The sequence below is a fragment of the Lemur catta genome, chromosome 8, assembly GCF_020740605.2.
Source record: "Lemur catta isolate mLemCat1 chromosome 8, mLemCat1.pri, whole genome shotgun sequence".
Classification (NCBI taxonomy): Eukaryota; Metazoa; Chordata; class Mammalia; order Primates; family Lemuridae; genus Lemur; species Lemur catta.
This window is the reverse complement of record NC_059135.1, coordinates 91,433,366-91,459,203: the sequence shown is the minus strand read 5'-3', so window position 1 is coordinate 91,459,203 and position 25,838 is coordinate 91,433,366. Positions and strand designations below refer to the sequence as shown.

The 25,838-nt window shown below is 39.5% G+C and overlaps 1 protein-coding gene across 2 annotated transcripts; it reads right to left on the bottom strand.

Moving 5' to 3' along the window:
• Positions 1–8,969: 8,969 nt before the first annotated feature.
• On the bottom strand, positions 8,970–25,574 carry INSIG2 (insulin induced gene 2). Of its 2 annotated transcripts, none has more exons than XM_045559056.1 (6): positions 25,453–25,574; positions 22,107–22,497; positions 15,850–15,974; positions 12,498–12,664; positions 12,218–12,317; positions 8,970–10,672 (listed from the first exon to the last, which is right to left on the bottom strand). In XM_045559056.1, exons 2-6 carry the CDS (start codon positions 22,348–22,350, stop codon positions 10,631–10,633), a joined length of 678 nt encoding a protein of 225 aa, XP_045415012.1. In that variant the 5' UTR covers positions 22,351–22,497; positions 25,453–25,574; the 3' UTR covers positions 8,970–10,630. The 2 variants fall into 2 exon arrangements, with proteins under 2 accessions (XP_045415012.1, XP_045415013.1); XM_045559057.1 differs by lacking the exon at positions 25,453–25,574 and adding an exon at positions 25,327–25,428.
• Between the last annotated feature and the right edge of the window lie 264 nt (positions 25,575–25,838).

Below are 25,838 nucleotides of genomic sequence, written 5' to 3'. Positions count from 1 at the left end.
TGCACAACTGGATCTAAGGTTTTAGGTGGTACATGCCCACTGAAAATTTTCTTGGAGTTTAGAAAAGCAAAGATTGCAACCCTTACACTCACTTGCCTTGGGCAAGCAAGAAAAATATCTGTCAAGACCCAGGTCTTGCTGTTAAGGCTGGAGTTGAGAAATGCCCTCCAAATGCCTTCAAGTCAACATTAGGTATGACAGAAGCAAGACTATTATTTAACAGTAGCAGCGAATGTCAAAAACAAACTGTGCCTGGCGTTTTGACAAGACACTATTGAAAGAGAACCACTTTTTCAGCACTTGTGTAACCGTGGGGGAGAATGCGACAATTAATATCCTGAGGTCTGGTAATAGGATTTCCAGGCTGCTTGGTGGTTTCCTTCTGACACACATGAAAGGAGTAGGCAAGTGGCGGACACGGGCAAAAATAATCGGAAACAATGAGGCCTGGAGGAAAGGAATGATACATCAGAAATCAGGTACCTCGTGGCTAATTAAAATGTAACTCCTCCTTCGGGAAACTGCACTTTCACAGTGGTGACACTATAAAGTATGAGGACAGAGCCATTATCCCTAGGCAAAAATAAGATGCTGACAAAACCTATCTCCCACTCCCTCCTCCTTCCCTCCCTGGGGTGGCCTTGTGCCACCCTGCAGCACCCTCTCTGAGCCGCCCTCCACGGACACAGCCCCAGCCTGACCCGGCCAAGCCTTCAGCCCTGCTGTCACACAGTCAGTTCATCAGTCTAACAACTAGCCAGTTTTTTGCCCCGCTTCCCGAGGAACCTGTTCCCTGTTAACTAACCCAACGAGTGCAGCCGTGGCAGCAGGCACAGTGGATTCCTGCACTATGCTTCCTTTCGTTTTGACAGAAACATTGAGGAAGCACCCTAATCCAAAGGAAATGCTCATGCGCTGGCGCAATACACATGCTTTGAAATGAATAAGGAGAGGGGGAAAGGAAAGGAATAACATTTAATTGGGCAGCCCTTATGAGCTAAGCCTTTCAAATACCACATTTAATGTTAACAGCCCTCAAAGAAAGGTGGCATTGCGTCTCCATCTTACAGGTGACAAACCTGAAGTTTCGAAAACACAGGGAACTTGCCTGGGTTCCAATCTGTAAGTATAACTCAGCCAGAGTGGAAGCCATCTGACTTCCAGGGCTGGCTCTTCCCTGGCTCTCTTTGCCAGGGGTGACACCTTGATCACACTTCGAATGTTCTTTTTCAGTGAGTCTGGCAGTGATGCAGCTCCCTAACGGATTGCCATGAGCTGTGGCAGACAGGGCAGTCTCACCCTGCAGGCCTCCTGAAAGTAACCCCAGCAGCAGCTGCATACCCTGCCTGAGCAGAAGCATGGCCTCCATGTAGATGTCATGAGAGTCATTTAAGTCCCCAAAGAAAAGCCAATCCTCGTTTTAAGTCCCACCTTCTACCACGTCCTCTACCTGCAACCTTCACTACTCCCGGACCAGACTTTCAGTTCTTCAGAGTACATTCACCTGTCTGTTCACACGGTTTACTTTTTACCTATCCATCCAATCCAATCCAAGGAGAAAGGTCCTCGCCTCCCCCAGCTGAGTCCACCCCTTCCCATTGGTATCTGTGCCCACACCTTTTAGAGGCCTTTCCTGACCACAGTGTTAACACTGTCCTTTCTCTTATAGAAGGTACCATCCATGCCGGCCACCCGCACAGCTCCCATAAGGCTAGTATTTATGCAGTACAGGTCACATCGAAACCTACACCACCCAGCATAATAATTCACATGGACTTCTCTAGGACTAAACCTTTTTAAAAGGTCATAAGTCAAACCTGTTAAAACGATCTCTTTTCTATCGTGTCAGATTTCCGTACGGGACTGAGTCTGTGGAGGCTACTGTAGAACATCTGCTGAGGAAAGAGGCTTGAGGTCCCTGTGCAGGGCATCCGTGGAAGGGCGAAGTCATTAGGCTTTCTAGGACTGTTTATATTAACTTTCTAAAGAAACCCAGATTCCCCAGTGGAGGAATATATTCAACATGAATACATCCACAAAGACCTTCACTTTTCTGCTGAAAATCTAAGTTTGCATTCATATCAGCCATGCCTATAATGCCAAGTCACTTATTCTATGGATGGTATTAGAAATCTGTTAGAAATGCATATACAACATGAGTCATGAGCAGCTAAGGGACTTTCATGGACAGTAGACAGTGTGGTGACAAGGAGGGTCCTTGGTCAAAGAAGGGTTTGAAACTCCGTTCCGCCATTCAGAAAAATGTGGACCTTTGCTGCCATACAATGGGGTCAATACCCATAGAGGCGTGTAGGGATGGTGATAGGAGCACAAAGGAAATGGTTGGTTCATTCCCTCCCCTCACTTCCTTCTCCTTTTAGATAATAGGAAAAGACAAAAGTGAAGCCTTCCTTTCTTTCTCATCACTCCAGGACTTAGATGCAAAGTTTAAATTTTAAGTATTTTAAAGACTATAATTTTATCATTTTAAATTTTACCACAAAAAAATAAAATAGTTTCTTATAGTTGTGTTCACTATGAATCAGAGGGAGAAAAATGTTCTAGTGGGAACAGTGTGCTACGAAACATTGTACACCAACTGTGGCAGACATTACTAGTGATCGCCAATATTTGGTTCTCCTCTCTCTCCAGAGGAGAGATTACACGTCCCAGCCCCGCTGCAGTTAGTCAGGGCCATAGAATCAGTTTGTGCCAATGCACTGAGCAGAAGTGCAGCACGTTCCTTCTGGGCGCAAGCAGAGAAGAGTGGGTATGAGAGCTCAGGCAGAGAAGAGTGGGTATGAGAGCTCAGGTAGAGAAGAGTGGGTATGAGAGCTCAGGTAGAGAAGAGTGGGTAAGAGAGCCCAAGCCTCGTCGGCCCCTGCCCTGGCGATGAGTGAGGCTGCATGTTTGCAGTGGGGTGATCACAGGCCGTGGAGCAGAGCCTCCCACAAGCCAGGCTGTTCATGTCACAGAAGTGAGAAATAAATCTGGTTATGTAAAGCCACTGAGATTTCAAGGGTTAATTTTTTCTTACAGCATACCCTATCCTAACAAACCAACCAACTTAACACATTAATGAAAACAAGTTGTCATTTTAAAGTCAGATGGAAATATCCAACAAGATTTAAGGATCACTAATTTGTTTTTTTCTGGGGAAAAAAAATGAACCTGACTTTAGTATGAATCTTACATATATTCTGGAGAGATTTGCTTCCACATGCACTGACCTGCTTTCTCTTAGACAGGTATGATCCTGACAAGCACTAGGGTCTGAGGCATTGAAAATTCCACAGAGATTTGTCGTTATAAACATCTTTAAGCTTTGTCTTAATAGTGTCAGTCTGCAGGCGTCCCGAGCCCAGTGTGTACAGACTATGCACACCAGGTACACCCAGCTGATCCTGAGGTGATGGGGTAGCACTTTGTCTTCCTGTAATGTCTTGCTGGAAAATCTCAAGCTTTCTTACAAGCAGAAAGAATTATTTCAAAACAGAACTGCCACTGTCATACTTTGGTGGAGCAGACATTCCCAGAAGATCTAGGAGTGACATGTGATGACTATAAAGGGAATAGAAATGAGTTTCATTCAATGGCAGAAACTCCCAGGGAATGCATTTTAGAAACTTTTCCTCTAAAACAAACAGTTTTAGCACTTGGGTTCTTTCTTCCCTTTATCTACTCGATTGCTTATTACAATGAATTGGTCCAGGATCACATTCTGTACATGGTTTCCCCAAAAAGTGTTTCTAAAAGAGAAAGGAATCTTACAAATGAAACAATCTCACAGAAGCTCAGTAGTACTGAGTGAATTTATTTTCAGAACAGTAATCAAAAAGGATTATTTTTAAATGACAATATGTTTCCCAAGTGCTCATTATTTTTAAAGCCCACCTTCAGGGAGGCCACAGAACAATTAGCAGTTACAAATGCTGCCATGTGAAAGCAGAATAGGACACAGTTCCTAGAGCACAATTCTGATTTGGAATCAAAACTGCCCCTTGTTCATGAAAATCCACACGGAAACTGAAACCAGGGCAACAGTGAAAGCGAAAAATCGCCCATATATGGCAATCAGTTTTGACACGAGGCTCATCAATAGCCCAGTCTTTCCAAGGCACATCACTATCTATCTGATCTGCCAAATCTGATACTTAACAATATTGTCTTCAGAACACTTGACATACCCTGGAAAAGTCTATCTTGTAAATCACAGAGAAAGATGACAGGTTTCACAGATCTTATCGGTGATAAAAAGAAGGGAGGCATAAAGGAGCAGATACTAGTATACTTGCTGGCACAATGAAATGAATGAATTATATGTATTTCAAGGGGGAAAAAAAGCCTCTACATCCCAATTTTTATTGAGACTCTGTTAGAAACAACCAACTTAACCTATTTATCTCAGTTCCTAACTAAATTGAGTTTTTGAAATATAAAGACAAATGATCAGGGAGCTCGCACGATTTTGTGGTATATAAAAAGTGATGGGGAAGGTTGAATCTGGTCAGAAGCCTAGGCAAGTTGTAGCTTCTTCTTCCTACTCCAAATCCACAGAAATAACAAGAAGAGAGAGAGAGGAAAAAAAAGATTTTTAGAAAGAAAAGGAATCCACAACTATGCTGCAAAATGAGAACTATACTCCATGAACCAGAATCTGCAGAGAATCTCTGAAAGCAAGAAACAATTGGCAGTAGCTGGATGGAGGGAACCCACAGCTCAAAACCTTCAAGGAAAGGACTTGCTAAAAATGAAACCTGGGACGTCATAAGCTCAGAGGTAGCTGAGGCCTGGAGCTGGAAATGTTGAGGGCAACTGGCCTGATGGATTCAACCAGGCTTCTGTGGAAACAGCCAGGCTGGCCAATCCTGCCACACTTCTCCTGCTCACCAACCGTGGACCGGGCAGAGACAACACAGTTCTACCCACTGATGTGAGTGGTACACGTGGGCACTAAGTCCCACGAAGCACAGCAGTACACCCAGGCAAATCAGGGAGCACACACATCACTGGCTGGTGGCAGGCTCATCCTTCCCTTCTCTTCAATGGCTCTCAGAAGCATTTAGAACTTTAGAAGAAGAGTAATTAGTATCTTCAGAAAATGTAAGAATGACAATATACTTCCATAAAACAGTAAATATCTTAGAAACTAAAATTGTGATCAATGAAATTAAAAACTCAACTGATGGGCTGAACACTGAATGGATACAGCTGAAGACCAACTCACTGAGCTGCAACAACCAGGTAAATAATTCTTCTAGAATGCAGCACAACAGAGAAAAGCTAAGGGATATACAGAAAACAGAAACCAAAGGTCAAAGATCTCTTGAATAGAGGACTTTAGAATTGAGAAGGCTAACAAAGGAATACTAAGAGCAAAGACAGAAGAAAATTTCCCAGAATGCAAAAGATGATGTCTCTGATTGAACAGGATTAACAGAAAAAGGCCCACTCCTAAATATATTGTGGCAAAATTTCAAAATACCCAGGATAACAATAAATACCTAAAAAAATAAATAAATAAAGAGGAGGAAAGGATTCTTATTAAAATCCCAGTACAAGCAAGTATTTTACTCAAATGGTCAAGAAGAATGCAGGTGGCACCTTCCTTTCCACCTTACCTTTGTGATTACTCCAGGTAACATCAATATAAAAATTAACATCTGGTCACTCATGCCTTGGACCTCTACTCCTCTGTTCATCTCCACCCACTTCAATGAACTACATAAACACAGTTGTTTATCACTCCTTGGATCTCACCAAGATCTGAAAATGTTCCTCCACATTCCTCTCTGCCTATTAACCCCAAACCTACCACCCTTCCCATTAAACAGGGATTTTAAATCTCCTTAGACTTGTAGTCCTTTGATTTCACCCTATTCCCTCGTGCCCTCAGATTGGCACTGCTGATTCAACTTTCTTCCCCAATCTGCCTGGATCCCCTGATAACATCTTTCAATATTTCAGAGGGGGCCTCTGTTAATTTTTCACATAGCCTTGTGCCATGCCTGTCGGTGAATCCCCAACTAGAATCAACCTATTCCATTATGATTGGTCTAAACTCCTAGGCTGCTGAGCCCACTCAGATACAGCACAACCGTGTTTACTGGCTCTACTACAAATATCTGACCTCTAGTCTCACGTGGGCCCTCGATGGCCTTAAAACTATCTGGCAATTCTTTCTTCATCTCTAGTCTGTTCCCATGTCCATTCTTCACAGGTGTTATCCAACTCTGCACCATTCTTTCAAAGTTCTCTAGCTGCCCCCAACTCCCCTCACTCCCAATAAAGACCTAGTAGATGATCAGGCTTTTCTTAAAAAACATTTTGTGGGCTATTTTATTAGAATACAGTGAAATATTTTAAATATTAAGATATAACAGATTAGAAAAAGCATTTTCAACATAAAACAATCAAATATCATCTTCTCCTTTATCTCTAAGATTAATTCATTCTTCCAATTGCACTTCATAGTTACACTCTGCCTGAAGCTTCCTTTTGCCTTGGCTTCACCCACGTCACTCTTCTCTTCTGGTTTTCCTCCTACTCCTGGCCACACCCCCTTGACCTCCTTTACCCTTCTCTTTTCTCCATACCATGCTCCCCAGGTGGTCTCATCCACTCCTACACCTTCATTTCTTATTGCCACACGCTGATGACTCCCTCATTTACATCCAATAACCCAGATTCAAATACCCAAATGCTTCTTTGCAACAACTTTACCAGATGTCCCCTACAAAACTCAATCTCAACATACCAAACCAAATTTGTTAACTTTACCCATTCACCTGTTTCTCTGCAATCCTCTTCTGGTTTATGGAAACATCATCCACCTAGTTTTCCAAGAAAGAAAAATTATTATAAGTCACCTTTGACTCTTCCTCTTCCTTAATCTTCACACCAAAGTCACCAAGTTCAGATGATTTTATTACAAAACGTGCCCCTCATTCTCCATTTCCAATGTCACTACCCATCTCATCTCTCTCACCTGGACCCTCCCCTTTTATGTTACACATAACTACACCAAGGAGTGGCAACCTGGGCCGTACATTAAAACCACCTGGGGAACTTTTAAAAATCCTAATGCTCAGGGTATACCTCAGACCAATTATATCAGAGTGTCTGGGGGTAGAACCCAGGCACTAGCATTTTTTTACAGGTCACCACGTGATTCCAATATGCAGCCACATTTAAGATTTTTCAGAATTGAAGAAACAAACTCACAGATTGAAAGTACATACCAAATACCAAGCAAGAAAAATAGAAACAAAGGCACAACTAATCAAACCACAGTGAAACTGAAAATCCTTGAGGATAAAAAGAACATCATGTAAAATCTCCTGGAGTGAAAACACATTGTCAACAAAGGAAAGAAAATTACACTAATAGCAGACTAGTCATCTACAACTGTGGTCCGGTTCCCAAGCCCTGGACTGTGGACTGGTACCAGTCCATGGCCTGTTAGGAACTGGGCCACACAGCACTGCCTCAGCCCTGCCTCCCATCCCCTCACCTCCACCCCCACCCCCACCCCCAGCCCCGGTCCACGGAAAAACTGTATTCCATGAAATTTAGAAACTGGGCTGCACAGCAGGAGGTGAGATGCAGGGGAGTGAGCAAAGCTTCATCTGTATTTACAGCTGCTCCCCATCACTCATATCAGCACCTGAGCTCCCCCCTCCAATCCGCGGAAAAATTGTCTTCCATGAAACCAGTCCCTGGTGCCAAAAGGGTTGGGAACTGCTGATCTACAACACTAGGCGACAGAAACCAATGAATTAAAAATCTTCAAAGTGCTGAAGGAGGAAAAAAAAGTGTGAACCTAGAAGTCTACAGCCTGCTAACTTATTCTTTAAGAACAAAATAAACTTTTTTAGAAACACAAAGCTAACACTGTACTATTCAGACCATCACTGGAAGAATTATCTTACATAGAATATACTTCATTATGAAGATAAGTGAACAAAAAGAAATACAGAAGTATTTAATGATATCGACCAAGTCTGGATTTCACCTAGAAAATCAAGATGTGTGAAATACATGCATGATTGAGGTTCCAACACAATTAATGAAAGTAAAACAGCTTTGTAAATAAATTTTACAACAAAAGCATTAGCAGGGCTCTAGCTAGTCAATTTGAATTGCTTTTTGTGCTTTTGTAGAATTTAGTCCAGTTTTCAATTGTCCAAATTTCTATAACATTAAATAATAAAAGAAAGCACTGCTAACAAAGCATGTTAAAAAATGTTTACCACTTTCATTGCAAAAAAATAGGTGTTATATTTATGTATTTGTCAAAACATCAAAACAATTATATTTTGGCCATAATTATCTTTTCTTATTTTCTAGATGCTCTGAAAATAATATAAAAACTCCTGCGACAATCATTCAATCTCACTAACACTAACTACAGCTGATCCTTGAGCAATATGGTTTTGAATTGTGTGGGCCCACTAATACGCAGTTTTGAATTGTGTGAACTCTTCCACCTGTGCCGCCTGTGAGGCAGCAAGACCAATCCCTCCTACTCCGGCTACTCGACGCGAAGATGACAGGGATGCAGACCTTTATGATGATCCACGTCCACTTATTGAACAAATATATTTTTTCTTCCTTATGATTTTCTTAATCACATTTTCTTTTCTCTAGCTTCTTTTATTATAAGAATACAGTATATAATACATATACAAAATACATCTTTGCTGACTGTTTATATTATTGGTAAGGCTTACAATCAACAGCAGGCTATCAGTAGTTAAGTTCTGGGAGAGCCAAAATTTATAGACGAATTTTTGACTGTGTTGTGGGGGTCAGCACCCAACCCATGTTGTTCAATGGTCAACTCTAGTGTCCTTTCATCATTTCTTGGTAAATTCAAACACATATGTTAATTTTATTAGGTTAATCCACGGTACTATAGTACACAGTACTATATTCTCAGATTTACCACAAGAAAGAAAAAAAGACTCTTAACCAAGATGATAATTACGTATTTAATACATCTTGCTTTTAACAGCAATTTTTAAAGTAAACACATCATAGACCTTATAACTTATTAAAGATTTTATAGTGCTTACAAAGTTGATTCTAAAAATATACCTTATTTGTTCTAAATGAATAACATTATCTGGAAGATAGAATAATAAATTATAGCAGTATGTTTTCCACCACGATAGTTAAGGTTGTGTACACATACTCAATATGAAATCCTCTTAGGATTTTCATACTCTCAGCCTGAAAACATAAAAGCGGATTAAAATTTGGCATATAAGACTCAGTCTGATAACAATCACTTTAAAACAAAAATTTAAAACTTTAAAACATTCTAGGAAAGCATGGGCACATGCACATACACATCCTCTCACTCACTCCCACACATGCAGGCACACACACATGCCCTAGAGTACTCAGAAGATTTTGCCCTTGTATATCAGACAGTTGTCATCAATTTCAAAAACAAAAATTGAGGGAAAAAAGTTATTTATGTTTAAACCATATTTAAATGGTGCTAGTTGTTGGAAAGATATGCCCAAAACTGTTAGGAAGATCTTTAACATGCATTGAGTGCCATCTCAATTCATTCTTAAACAGACTTGAACTATTCACTAATACACATATGAACACATAAGAAATTATGTACCCATCCATTCCCCAGACTGCATATAAGGTTGAAAACCCAGGCCTTCCACTGACAATCAATCATATGACTAAGCCCAGTAGAATTAGAAATTTCATTTTGATCTGTTTGGAGTTTCTTATATGCTCCATGTGCAAAAGCAGTGAGATTCTGAATTGCAAATGACAGCTAATATCACTTTACACTTTGTGGCACTGCAGGAGGTCACTTTGTATTTGTAAAAGATATATTTATTCTACTTAAATTCCCTAATGGTCCTTACTTTTAATTATATATACTCTCCCAAATTTAGATTCAAAACATTTAATGCTGATAATGTGTCCTGCTCATCACATATACTTCCAGTAAAATCTGCCAAAACAAAAAAATACTCTTTGGGCTCTCTCCAGTAATGCAGGTTTGAAATCATTGTATAGAAGTTCATTTTCACCATATATTACATACACAAAACTCCATGAAACAACATTAAAATAAAAACTAACCACACATTAGGGCACTCATAAGTCATACTGCTGTGATTAGAAAAATAAAAAGGCACAACAGTAAGTGAAAGAGAAAATACCAGCTTCCCATTTGCTCTTTGTTTTTTTGGCTTTCCTCTTATTTTATTTCACTAAGTTTATAAATTTTTCAAAGCATTCTTATACTCTGCATGACAGTAACAGAACATTTTGGCACATCAACATTGTGATATAATGTATGGTATGTTTAAAAAATTAATTTAAAAATTTCATCTATTAATCAACTTTTTTAATGTAGTGCATATATATCTTACAGTTAAGTCAAATACATAAAGGTTTATAATTGATTTACAGATGAAGCAATCACAGATTGCAGTAATATATGTGTGTGTGTATACATATATATATACACGCCAATCAAGGGAAAAATTGCTTCCTGGCAATTTTACAGTCCAAAGTTTTGTGGTATATCTATCATTTACATGTCCTTTTCATCTTGCTTTTCTGTACAAAAGGTGTTTTTTTGCCTCCTTCATTCCTGATGAGATTTTTCTGCGATAACTTTACATTCATACTGCAAAAATTAAAAGGTTAACAGATTAAGATTTCTTTAGAATAGCAATTTCCAAATAAATTAAAAAGCTCTAAAAACGAACACTTTACTAATATATGCTCACTTTATTCCTCAAAGAATCTGAGAGTTATATAATTACAAGCATTAAATGACAAATGTGATTGGGAAAAAGAAAATTCATATTCTAAAACTGAAAGAGCCATAGTCCAAAAGCAGGAAAAAGATGAGGTTTCTGCATTATGAGCAAATAAAAGCAGTATATGATTTAGATCAATCCCATATTATGAAAGCAAGCAAAGTAGGTTTCTTTGAATGCTCAGTAAGGCTAATCAGCAAAGGATAGATCATGAACTTAAAGGATAGGGTTGATGTAGTAAATTCAAATCATTGTTTATTCAAATCACTTTATGATTTAAAGGAAAACAATCTATTACATTAGCAAAAGCTTCTAGTCAAAACAATATTTTTAAAGTATGGCTATAAAAATGTATACCCACAATTCAAAATAAAAGAAACCAATGGGGTTAGGACAATTGGGTTGGCTAGTTTATCAAAAAAACAGCAAGGCAGGCATGGTGGCTCACACCTTATAGGCTCATACCTTATCCCGGCACTTTGGGAGGCTGAGGTGGGAGAATTGCTTAAAGCCAGAAGCTTGAGACCAGCCTAAGCAACATAGCAAGACCCAGTCTCCACAAAAAATAGAAAAAATTAACCAGGCATTGTGCTGCATGCCTCTAGTCTCAGCTCCTCAGGAGGCTGAGACAGGCAGATCACTTGAGTCCAGGAGTTTGAGGTTGCAGTGAGCTATGATGATGTCACTGCACTCTAACTCAGGCAATGGAGCAAGACCCTGTCTCTAAAAAAGAAGAAAAGAAAGAGAAGAGAAGAGAAGAGAAGAGAAGAGAAGAGAAGAGAAGAGAAGAGAAGAGAAGAGAAGAGAAGAGAAGAGAAGAAGGAAGGAAGGAAGGAGAAAGAAAGAAAGAGAGAGAGAGAGAGAGAAAGAAAGAAAAGGAAAAACAAGGGAAAAAAAAAACCCAGCTAAGTAAATCACTCAATTCTCCTAGCTGCTGTGGCCTCTGAATGTAACTCACTAACCCTTGCCACCCATGACTGGGGTTATTAACAAGGTCCTTTTCCTTCATAACTAAAATGATCAAATGTCCTGATTTTCTGGATACAGCCTTAATTTATAACTACTGTAGCAACACAGTTATTAGTAGTGCCCCTTTTCACTTTTAAAACTGTCCCTTTTTGATGTAATGGAAACCTGTAGATTAGTAAAAAAAAAAAATCTAATATCTTCCATGGTTGAATAAATCATATCACCCTATCCATAACACATTTGGCTTTTCTCTCTAGTGGCTCCTCAACTTTTAATACACTTGTGATTAAATTTTTCCAAATGAGTTATTTCAATGGAAGTGCAAAAGAGAAATCAAAGAATGTTGACTTCACAAATGGCTTTCCCCTACAGAACTGCCATTTAGAGAAAACTTGTCATATATCTCATACAGGAAAGTGATTAAATAAGCATGAGCTTACCATTGCCAGCTGTCGACCAATGTTTCCCATTGTTATGCCTCCAGCAAAAAATATACATGGTAACCAAGAACGAACATAGAGAAAATCTGGAGATGTATATCTAGAATAATAGAAATATTTTTAACAACCCATAGAGGAAGTGCAATGACACTTAAGATAATCATAATGAAAATAAATTACTGAGTAGATTAAACTGGCAAACCTAACTTCAAACTCTCAATTCTGAATGCAGTTATCATTATTTATCTAGCAAACAAGCACTGAAAAGATTAATACTTACTGATAAACACCATTATAGACTAGTAGTTGAGTGACCACAGTTGCCAAGAAAGCGATTCCTACTCCGAGGCCAAAACCACTTCTAGATCTATCAAAAGTCCACCACAGTCCAATGGATAGTGCAGCCAGGGTGAGAGACAACTGTATGTTGTTATCAAAATCCACTTTCTGAGATCAGTGTTAAGGAGTCATCTTAAAACTTGTAAACCAAATAATATCACCTGTTCATTTTCCTAAAATAAAAGCTGCTATTCTTGAGAAGAGAATTAATTACTTACACTTGAGTACATTCAGTCTTTTAACACAATGTATGAGACTAAGGGGGATTAAAACTGTCTCTGGTATTTACTGAATACCAAATACCCAAAGGTTATTAATTAATAGATGTTACCAACCTATAACCCCTCCAAAATAAAAACAGTCTATATGCATTCTCAATTATAAGGCCAGGCCCATACGTTTAAAAATGCTTTCTTTGCTAAAAATGTAACTGGAAGCCTCATAACACAAGTGTTGCTAAAGGAATACACTTTTGAGAAAAAGGAAACCAATATTACTTCTCAAACAGGTTTAGAATTACTTGAGAAACATACAGAAACTTGAAAATAGAAGAGTTGACAGCTATTTAACAGGGTACCACATTCTCTCTATGATTTACTGACAGACACATTTTATAATAATGCAGTTCAGAAACAAGAGTACCAAGGACACAGTATCCCTTTCTATTATGTCAACTGTTCTAGTTTTAATTTGTTGAGGATAAAGCCTTGAAGTGAACATTATCTTGCAACCTGCCAAGCTATTTTGGTGCCTGAGACTTTCTGGTACAGGACAGTTTGCTCAAATGATATTTTATTTCTGTCACCTACTTAAGCATCTATTCACAAATGTATGGCCCTTTTCTACTCCAAAATCTCTGGGCAAAAGGAAGCTTTACAAATTCAATTTTCTCATTTCTTTGCTAGAGGATTACACTAAAGGAATTAATTTCAAGTGTCATTAAAAGGGCATTATCTATGTCCCAAAGGACATATCTTGGCTCTGTAGCCAGCTACTGGGTGGAGGGAGACACTACATATCTCACCAAACTAACTGGCTGCACTACAACTACAGAGAAGTCCAAAAAATATACGTATAAAGCCATTTCCCGCTTCCTCTCACACCCCGTTGTTCACCACCATCCCCCCACCCCTACCAAACCAGTACCCTCAACACCCAGCTTGCTCACTTCTCAGTACTTGAGGGCTGCTGTGGGCCACTCCCTCAAGCCATTCCTTGTTCAGGCTTGATTTATCAAGAAACCTGTGGTTGATAAGGATATGCTTTCTGGAAAAGCATTTCTTATTCTTCAGTTATCATTATACTTAAACTCCAAAGAAAAGGTTTCGAGCTCTAATTTCTCCATGTAATAAACACTTCATGTAAAGGGTGGGATTTGATATGAACAGGCTTCCACCTTTGCTACCTAAACTTCATTAAGAGTCAAAGCAAAATTAATGAGGCCTCCAGGGTAAACAGGTAAAATACATCAATCTTAAAAGTAGCACCGTGTTATTTTCTAAAGTCTAAGTAACCTAATATTAAAGTCTGTGCTATACATTTTGTAAACATTTTGGATTTTGCTTAAAGGACACACAGGACAGCTAAGACTACTATATTTAAGAATTTCATTGACAGAGAAAGAAGAGCAAATAAAGCATTTAACCTAGATATGTAAAGTTTTTAAAACTTCAGAAAAGGCTATTTTAATTTCTCCACTTAAAAACAGAAATCACAGCTGGAACGTTTGGGATAGAAAGGCCTAATACACCAGATGGAGAGGCATTTACACATTTATGGGGCTCCTCGGTAGAGAATGAGATGTTTCTAGACTTGAGTCAGGATCTCTGGAGTCCGGTCTCAGCTCTCGGGCAATCTGGCAGTATAAATGAGCTAGTAAATTACCTAACCTATTTAGCTTCCACTTGTCTTTTTATTTTTACAAAGAAAAGTGGAACTCGATGATTTCTAAGTTTTCTTGTATATATAGCAGTCTATGATTTTATCTTTTTAAGCCCTCTTAACCACTAGATTTGTTTTTATAAAATCTTAAATCTTAAAAAGTTCACCAAAATACAGATGTTGGAAAATCCTTTAATATAATACAAAAGGAAATGGAAAACCAAAATAATAACAGCCACTGAAGGACTTCCACATTCACAGACCTATAAGGGCCAGCACCACCAGGCACAGGAAGGCAGATGTGTTTTCATAATCTATGACCTGGCCTTTTTCAGTGGTTTCTGTTCCAAGCCTCCCCAAAACACTTCAATACTTTTTGTGAAAGACACAGGAATCTGCTTGCCATGTGACCCACCCTCTCTCTCCAGGCAACTCTGCCAGCCCTGAGCCCAGAGCAGAGTGGTGAGAGCAAACCTTTGGCAGCCTGAGTCATACTTCATGCTCTTCCCAGTACCCGAGGCCCCTGCCCCCTTCACTAAACCATATCGTCTAACAAAATAAGACAGGACTAGCATTTTCTAGATCATCTTCTATAAAGGAAAGTCAGGGAGGCTAGGAAGGAGGTAGAGGAGAGGAAATAGGGAGGATGACAGGATGAAAACCTTATGAGGGAAAAAATTTGTTCTAGGAATGGACATATTTTTGGAGAGGGGGAGAAGGCAGAGGCGAGGAGGAGAATAGAGGCTACCTCACTCTACTAACTAGGACACTATAAACATATTCATTAATCACTAAATAAAATGTCAGACTCCTCAAATGATAAAACTTTAAAAATAAGTACCTTAGGGAAAAAGTTATTTTTGGCAAAGGTCTAAATTGGATAGTTCCATTAATACTTATGCCACTTTTAGGAATACTTATGTGGTTTCTCAGTGTGGATTAAAACCAATAAATGATTGAGCCTTTTTCAAAAAATTACAGCTTCTTTAAATTAAGAAACACAAAAAACAAAAAATAGCACCTGAAGCTACCACATGTCCTTATTGGCAAAGTTTAAATGAAGAAAGAAAGAGAAGAAAAAAATCCCTTGAAAATGTATTTGTTTCAATCTTAGAATTATCCAAACTAAATGGAAGTAAGTAAGTATCCCAATTTAAGGCAAATATGTAATTTTTTTTAATGTGCACAGTTTCTACGTGATATTAAAAAATAGGGATTTAAACGTAAGGCTATACCCCACTCTATAATTGCATAGCTGCTACCTTGATGTTTCAACAATGCAGTTTGAATTCTTTTTATGACTAAGCAGGCATATCACAATTTGACAACAGTGAAGTTGCAAGGGGCTGTTTAACCTTTGGTTTGTTGGAAGCTGCTTTGTTATTATGCATTTCATTACAGCTAAAGGATACAGCACTGGCATGATTTATACCAACAAAGACGGCTACACACCGCATTACACTGGACCACTCTCTTTTAAATTTATGTGGTTCTCCTAGATGCCTGTCAATGCAGGGGTATAATAACCCAATCACCGCTGCGGAAAAAAAGAGAAAAAAAATTAAGTCATCTCCAACACTATACTGGCAACACTTAAGCTAAAAGAATCACTATAACCACAATAAGCATTTTAAAGTTTCTTTTGAAAAAAAAGTTACTTAACATCAATCACTGATATTTTTAACCTTACCTTCCAAACAGAAGAAAAAAAACGAGGATACACCACTACAGAAAGCATCGCACATGATTATAATAATATTCTAAATTACAATAGGCAAAACACTATTAAGTGTATGATCCACAATTTAGCAGATTGGACTAGGTGATTCATGCTGCTTTTCTACTACTGTTATCTACAAGACTTGAAAAGCATCAAACCAGTTAGCAGTTAAGCAATGTTCTCTAAGCTATATAACCATAAATACACTATTAAATGTCACAAATCTAAAGAGAATCTAGAAGCATAAATGTGTACAACAAGCTCATCATACACACAATGTTCTGATGAGTCTCACTAGCCTCTTATGTAGATCAGTCTTGCCCCTCCCAGCTTCTTGTCTCGGGCTTCTGCGTCTAGCACCACTCCTTTCCACCCTGGCCCTCTAATGAGACCATTGGTCACACTGTCAAAGCAGGAAAACTCGAAACAAATCTACACGGAAGACTCATTCTGCACATAGAAAAAATGGAGGAAATAAGGTCTATAGGAATTACAAATTTTCAGTTTAAGTTTAAACTCACTGTTAAAAGAGAAGAAATCACCTTAGTACATTCCCTAATTTTGGAAAGAACAACTTGAATGCTAATTGTGTAATTAATTATAAATAGCTGTATGCAAAATGTCTATGACTGAGTCCCAAAATATTCTCATCCAATTCTTAAATATTTGTCAGACCTCAACATTTTATTCATGTAGTGGGAGAGGATTTTAAATGCTAAGTTAGTCATTAAAAAGACTTTAATGAACCAAAACATTCTTCAACAAATTATAAGGAAAATGTACTCCTACAGATTAAATTTAACAGGAAATAGCTAGGCAGCTTTGATTTGCTAATCTCCCTAAAAACAAAATGATTATGCTGCCAGTCTGGTAATAAAGATGCTACTGTCACATCAGTTAAAAAGCGTGTTTAAAATATCCAATACCATCTATGATGCATCATGAAATTATTGTACCAAAATCTAAGTGCCTGAGGGTCAGAAGTCCCTCCCCCCACCTGGTATTGGCTGGCTGTATCTCATAAGCCATACATTCAATCTTCAAAGAAAAACAGAAACCAATTAATATCAAAAACCACAGGCCAGCAGACCAATGGTGCAGCATGTGAAAGACACTATGTGACCACCCTTCCATCTGGAGATGAGGTGCTGCGATTCTGTATGCATTTTCTAGTCCACTTTTTTGAGTTAGGTGTTTGCTAAGTATGGGCCATCAAGAGATTCGTAACATATCTCAGCAATGCAGAGCTCCAACAACTATTAGTAAATTTAAAAGTTTCACATTATATTCCTATTTAAAAGATTACTATAAAATCCTGTGAGATTAACTGACGGCATTTCTAAATTTCTACACAGTTAAAATGGCAACAAGCACACCTAACAGTTGAAATGTGTCTAATATCACCTTTTTTTCTTCTCATGGAGTCACAAAACTAAAGGCTCATCTGTCATTCTCCTCTCTCCCTCTCTATGTATCTCCTCCCTTTGCCTGTTGCTGAGTAAAATGAACTAGGAGCGGGCATTCCAAGTCAATTTTCCACAGCAGCTGATGCCATAGGTAAAGAATTATCAGATAGGGAATACTGACATGTGTGTGCAAAGATATAAATAAGTAAAACTGACTATATTTTTATGCATGTGATATCAGACTTGCAAGTGAGAGACAACTGAGGAGAGAAAGCAAAAACACAAAAAGGAATTTAAACTGCCATACTGCCAACCTTGGGATTTGCCAATAAAAATCAAATCCATTGTGTATGCATGGTTCTTGGTTGCTCACTGAGAAGGAGAATTCGAGGAAGCTTGTCACTTCCCATTAAATGTCTTCTTTCTTTCCTTTAAATAAAGGCATGGCAGAGTCTGATAGCAATATATACAGCACTGTGAGGTTCTAGGGTTTGAGACCTCAGCAGAATACGTCTGGGCTTCTTTTCCTCTTCCTGGACTTTTTTTTTAATAAGAAAGACTGTTCAAATCACGTCTGTGTAAAATCACATGGAACACAGTCCTGCTTCATCAGATGGTTCTCTGATGCACAATCACATTTCTTATGTTATCTTTAAGTTACTTCTGAGTGACTAGTTACAGTCTACCCAAACTAAAGACAGAAGTTTGTAAAAAATTCATAGTGAACCATCACTTTTTCGTGGGAGTGTGCTTAATGCAGTGAGGCAACTAAAAGGAACACAGTTAAATCAGATATTTTGCAAGGAAAGAGGGGCTGAAATAACAAAACCACTCAATGAAATATACTTTCATGGAAAACTGCGATAAGATAAGGTAATGTTTTCCTTCAACAAATACTTAAGCCCCAATAATGTCTCTGGTTCCTGGGATTTGCTAGGGACTGAAAAAGACAAAAGAGTAAGACATGCTTCTAGTTTCAAAGTGACCACAGAAACAATTAAATACAGCCCTACATTAGGGGAGTGCTGACAGGACACAGAGGGGTCCCAGTCTTCTTGCATGTGCTGGGAGGAGGCAGGATTTGGGCTGTCAGAAAAGTTTCATGGAAGAGGTGACCCTTGAGGCAGAAACATTCAGCAGTGGATGGTGTGGAAGCAGCTTTCTCAGCAAAGGGAGGTGTTTGAGGACAAGCCTGGACAACTAAAAATGGCTGGTATTAGTAGGAAACTGTAAGCTTTAGGCACAAAAGGAGAGTCAGGATCCAGAAACACTCTGAGGAAGAGAAAAGTAGGCAAGGGCCATAATCAAAAAGAGACCTACCCTGCAGGCACTGGGCAATCAGGAAAATAATGCCATCACATTTGTACCAGAGAGAGAAGCAGTGAGTGTACAACACAAGGGGCTGGGGTGGTGTGTGTACAAAATTGGAGACAGAAAGAGAAAAGACTCCAAGCACCATGGTTAAAGGCCTGGACCAAGAAAGAGACAACGGAAACATGTAAAACTTGGAAACTGGATGTGGAAGGTGAGAGAAAGGAAGGAATCTTACAAGGCTCTCTGGGAATGGAGTAATAGACTGCACAACTAAACATGAAAAATTTCTCTTTTCTTTTTAAAGTAGACATTACTTCCATAGATTTGGATACAACCTGGCTACTTGAGATTTTTGAGGCAAATTCTCTCCTTATTTTACCCACACAAGTTGTCTTTTCTCTATTTATTCTTTAAATTCCTTTGTGGTCCCCAATAATGCTCAAGAGGTTTCTAATTCCAAATCTAGGGCATTACATAAAGAAGTAAATTATCTTATAACATCAGCATTATCAAACTAAAAATAGGAAATTAAGAAAAGGAAAATGAGATCAAAATTAGTTTACCAGAGTTCTCTACCCTGCAGAAGCACCACTAGAAAATTTTCCAGGACTGTGCTATAGGGCAAGGTGGCAAATAACCCGGGGCCTTTCGGCCTACACATAGAAAGTGGTGATTCTAGAGCCCTCCAAAAGGCAGCTGCCCGGTCAATGAACGTTGGTCAGACAGGAAAACCAGAGGACAATTATCAGTTTTTCTGACTTAAGATGGTAAGAACCTAGAGAGGTTTTGAAAATGCATACCAACACAGACACAAAAACATACATAATACATACACATACAAATTCATACACACTGTTTCTTACATCATTTACTTCTTTTCCCTTGATATTGTCCCTAAAATGATGAGGGGCATGGAGGAGCAAAGATTATGCAAGAATCCATTTTCTAACTTTGGCAATTTTCACAAATCTGCTATCTTCACTCTCATCTACTAAACACCATGACTCACCCCCACAACATTAGTAGCAGAGTTAACCGGAACCTAGATTTTCTAATGCCTCTCTACTTTCTTTTGCCCAGCTGCCTTATGGCACACACTGTTTCAGAAGAAATGCTTAAGCAAGAAATATAAATGCAAATCCCAAATCCCAAAATGAAAAGGTATAAAGTTTTTAAGTGTGACAAACCTAGTGGCTGGGAATGAGAGGAAAAGTAGGAACAAAGTGGCTAAACTGTAGTATTAGCATTTGAAATTTTCCTTCCTAAAATGCGAGTTTGTGGCGAAAGTGCCCATATTATAGGGGCAGAAGGATCAGGCAGCAGACACAGCCCCGTTCCTCTCCATAATGGAGGTACGACAAAACCTGTTAGGTTCTCCTGCCCTGGCCCAGAACACACAAAACACACCAAGGAATTCCATCCAGGTCTAGACCTGTTTGGAGGCTTGAACAGAGGCATCCTGAGTAGGGAGAAGTATATGTAGCTCCTTCTTTCCCCTTCCCTAGAATTTGACATTTGAGCCCAGTCCTACCACTCACTGGCTCTGGGACCCTAAGCTCATTGATGTCTTCATTTGAGTGTCCTCATCTCCCCAAAACAGACATGGTGCCAAACATCTCTCTCCCAAAGTTGCCCTACAGAGCCCTGGGGTTAAGAGATGTTCCTGGCATGTTAGCAGACATTTAATAAGCAGTAGTTTCCCTTCCCTGACCTTTCTCATATCCTGAAAAGATATGTTCTTCCAAGTCCCAAAAAGCTTCTATTGGCAGCTAGAGAGAGACTATACCATAGGAGAAAATAAACAAAGAACTAGAAAAAGTTGTTGAGAAAACTTTATTTTTCTTTTCTGAATTTAAATGAAAGAAAGGAAAATGCGTGAGAACCAGCACATACAGCAGAGCATGATAAAATATAATTTATGCTTTCTTCTCTTTGTTTGGACTATTTTGCCTATTCTCTTGGAGGATGATAACCCTGGGGAACCTAGGAGTCATTGCTTTTATGACTTCTCTTTTAATGTGAGTATTGTAATAGTGAGACATCAACATATAAACTACACTGAAACCTTACAACAATGCCCTTCTATCCATGCAACAGGATTACATAATTGTCTAGTAGATTTCATGAGGTCATTCTAAAACATCTCACAACTTAGAGCTCACCCTTCAAACTAGCCCTTTGACCTCCAGCTCTTAGATGTAAGCTAAGAAGTACCTATATTATGTTACAAGGTATTCACATATGTTAAGTATGAGACACCAAAAATGAGATCTCAAAAAAGCAACTTTCTCCCTCAATCAGAATGATCTTCCACCACATGATTATGGCTTCCTTCCATCACTTTATTATATAAAATACCATTAATCCACTGGGCTCAGTCATTAGAAAAAGCAAAAGAGCTAACCATTATGGGAAGTGTGGCATCTATAATGCATTCTAAAATGCTCTACTTTATTACACACTGTCTTCCCCCCCAAAAAAGATTAAAGTAACTAACAGGATAATAACAATTTTAAGCAGAGTCTACTTTATTGATCCCTTTAAATATTTATTATTCTTAAGGTACATTTAAAAGCAAGATACTAAGAGAAAAAGCAAATATAAAAATCTAAAAAATACAACATGAAGCTTAAACTTGAATAAAACTATTCCATTACTCAAGTTATCTACTTCAAAAACAAGACCATAGCACATACATCAAACCAAACCTTAAACCCAAACAGTGATGATCATCATCAAAATAACTTAAAACTTAGATGAGAAGGGTTAAAGAAAGGACAAAATTAAGAGGTCACATGTCTCATCCCTAAGAATTGTTTTTAGGATTAAATTTTAGAAATTCATAAGTCAGATAGAATCCAGACACAAAAGAGTACATACTCTATGACTCCATTTATAATTACCTTCTAGAACAGGCAGAAATAATTTATGGCAGCAGAAAGTAGAGCAGTGGCAGCTGAGGCTGGGGGTGGGGAATGGACTGCAAGAAGGCATAAGAGAATTTGAGGGGTAACGGGAATGTTCCATAGCTGAATTGTGGCAGTGGCCACATGACTACATGCATTTGCCTAAACACATCAAGTTGTTCATTTAAAATAGGTCCACTGTATTGTATCTAAATTACACCTCACTAAAGCTGATTTTTTAAAAAAAGTTTATTGCTCAGACAATATCCACACTCATCTACCGTATTTCCTTTCTAAGTATTACAGAAACATCCTACACATACCTGAAGCTGTGCCACAGCATGGTGGTACCCACCATGCAGAAGAAAAGATGCTTGCAATCACATCAGGTGGAAAGAGCGTCACATTTCTCTGAATCTGAAGTAAATTTAATACTAATGCAAGAAATACTCCAATAAAAAACAGCACTACTCCTCGAATCATCAAGTTCACACTCTGGCTAGTGATGGATGAGATATACGGGCCACACTTTTTGGGCCCACGTGATTCTGTCTCTCCTTCCGCCATGGTTTCATAAGTTCAGTAGGCTGTTAGGAAAAAAAAAAAAAAAAAAGGCCTTCCCAGCTGAAAAGCTCAACTGTCTGTGAATCAAAGCAGACTGACGTTTCAACAGTACCATCACATCTTGTCCTAAAGTAGGACCTACCAGAAATCCTGCAAGAGATAAGAAAAAACATATCAATGTGTATCTAATACATGATTATTACAATTTTCCTGATTTCAATACTCATTAATTTTAAAAGACAAATAATGTAATGACAAGTTTGTATGCTAATTTCTCTAAATTTGTTATCTACTGAATAAGAAAAGGCTTGAAAAGTATTTTTATATACATGATGTAATAAAAAATAAATTGCTACACTTACATTTACTAGGACAGAATAAGTGACCTAAAAAATCTAAAGTTTAGAATAACAGTAAAAACAGTTTGCCCCATCTCAGAGAATAATGAAACAGGTAATCTGAGACACTTCCACTAGAATCCGGAAGATCAAAACCCAGTTCTCCCTAAATCTCAAGCCTATCAGTTACAATAGAGTATTTTATCCTTCACAGAAAACCAACATATTTTGACTGAGGATGCTGTATTTTTTCACAATGAAATGTGACTTGCTCATGAGGACAACCTCCACAGAAGAACATATGACCTCTTTTAAAGTTTAAGACTTATGTGTTTGAATTTCTGCACGAAAACATTCTATAAAAACCAGACCACCATGCACACACCTACATGTACACCAACCACAGAAATCAGACCTGACTCGCTCTCCCCTGGGCCACAGGTGTGTCCCACCCCTGCCTCAACCCAGTCTGCCCTTGTGACAATCATGGGAGCAAGTGTGAGAAAGCTGGAGGGGGAAGAAGAAGAAAGGAAGTTAAGAAAATGAAGAACAGCCTAGTGGCTTGATTCTAAGGAGTTTTATCCACTTGGCCCCTGACTCCTAAAACCCAGAACTTAGCTACTATAATCAGTCTAGGTATTTGTTCATTCACCTTGCCAAAGTGATCTTTCCTTTGTGCATGTTTAAGACAAATAATCCTTGAGGCCTTGTGTGTGCTGTTCTAAGCACCTGACAGGTGGTAACTCATTTAACCCTCATAACAACCGTAAGCGATATGTGCAATTATGATGTCCATTTTATAAGTGAGACAAAAAAGCAAAGAAAGGTTAAGTCACTTGACCAAGTTCACACCCCTAGTAAGAGGCCGAGCTGAGATTCAAAACCAAGCAGTCTACTCCAAAGCCATCATTCTTACCATGATTTGGCTTCCCCAACTGTCACATATTCATTTACATGTTTTCTATGATTAATGACAGTTTTTAAATGGGAAAATACTACATAGCCTATTTTTGTAATTTACTTACTAAACAACAATGTATCTTGGGCATCTTCACAAGTCAGTACATGGTACTTCCTTTGAATTCCAAAACAGTTTATTTAAAACCTTAGATTAGCACTTATAATGGCTACCTTATAATTACATGTATAGTTGCTTTATGGATTGTAAACTTTTTATGTAGGTCTTATTCATTATTATATCACCCACCATACTTAACCAGTTTAACTCTCCTTAAACAAAAGCACACATATTTGACTCACCAGCCAGGGGCATTAAAAACTTCTGGGGAAAAAAAAATGTTTGCCTTAAAGACATTGCAACTTTTTCCTCTCAACATTAAAACCCAAACACGGAAAGAATTAAGCTACTAGCACTTAGATCCCATTACCACTTTTAAATGTCAAATCTCAGTGCCTAAAAGAATTACTCCATTGTTTGGGGGATAATTTTCAGATAACAATGAAAACAAACTCTTTAAATTACTGAATTGCATTGTATCCTTTCCTTTTCAGAGTGACCATCTGAAAAAGCAACAGTTGTCAGTTTAAAAAGAATCAACCTCTTTCCCAAATGTACATGATTCACAGCTTGGTATATAAGGTATGAACTGAGAACTATGACATAACACACTATGACACACTATGACAAAACACAGTACTGAACACAAAGTCCAGAGAAAGAATGAAGGCGGGTAAATAGGAAGAGTGCATGGCTAATGTTTTTTCTCTGGGACCCCCATTAGTGGGAGCATTCTCTTCATTCATTTTCATTCAGTGGTTCGCCATCAATGCTAAACCTGAAAGCTGGAAAACACAATCTGGCCACTGCTTGGCCGCTTGTATTTTTTCTGCACCAAGACCGGGGCATGTCTTCCCCTGCAGTCCTCCGCTCCACTGCAATACTGATGCCAGCCAGTTTCAGTGGTCCAGCTGCCAAGCATACCCATTCCTTCTTAAAGCATTTCTTCATCAATCCCACAAAACAACAAGCTCTTTACGGCTTATTCGCCTAGACTATCTAGTTAACACCATAGTTTAACAACTTTTTCCAACGTTACCTGGACATGGGTCATTATCACTTCAGCGTTAGCACCCTTCCCGCCCTCACCCCCATAATCCACACTGCTTTCCTTCTCCATATTGCCAATCCCCGCCGAGCGGCCCTAAAATCCCAGTAACTATCATCAACCCATTTCGAGGTCCTGGCAAGAGTTCTCTTTGGCTTTACCCACACACCTACTCCAAAGGTATCCAATTCCAGTCCAAAATGCCAAAGTCCCACTCCTCAACCCAATGCCGTACCTTTTTGGTGGACTCTAAACTTACTCACGAGACCTACCTTCTTTGGCTCCATCTCCCTCCCAAGCCTGAGTCTTGTCTCCCTGGCTACAAGCTCCTCAAATCCGGCAGCAATATGCTTGACAGCTCGCCGACCTCCACCCCATCAGACCTCCCGGGTCGCCCTTCCCGCCGTCCTTCGGCTTTCTTCCCACTCGGACACTCTTCCACCGTCCGGAAAACCTCAGCCTCTCCTATGACCTCTCACCGACCCCAACGTCCCGTTCTGGACCTCGCCAACCCCTCTCCAGGAAAGCGGAGACCCTCGCCCTGCAGGCCTATCTGTGGTCCTGGCTCCCCGCACCTGCAACCAGGGTTCCCAGGCTGCAAAAACACAAATAGCTCTTCTTCCTCAGGGCCACCCCCTTTCTCGGGCCGCTTCCCTCAGCACCACATCACCCGCGGTTCGCCGGGAGGGCCCCCAACTCACCCCCGCCTCCGCCATCTTCTGGGACCGGCCCCCTACCCTCTCCGCCTCTTCCTCCTCCCCTCCCACAACTCCGCCCGTGTTCGACTGCGCCTGCGCGGCCAACGCGGCCGCGCGCGGGCAATCGGGGCAGAAGGGCTTCCGGTTCCTGCCCGCACTTGCCTAGTGGACCCGCGAGCCGGGGCAGAAGGGCTTCCGGTTTGCGCGAAACTAGCTGCTGGCGGTGGGCGTGGACAAGCCAGGTGATGGGAGGCCGCGGGATCAGCTGTTGTTTGCTGACCGGGCAGTCGAGGGTTCTGACGGCCCAGACCCTGTGGGCGGGGTTAGAGAATCGCGCACTGACACACGCACACTCGCCAGAGGGGCGCGGCCCTCTGCGTGTCCCACGT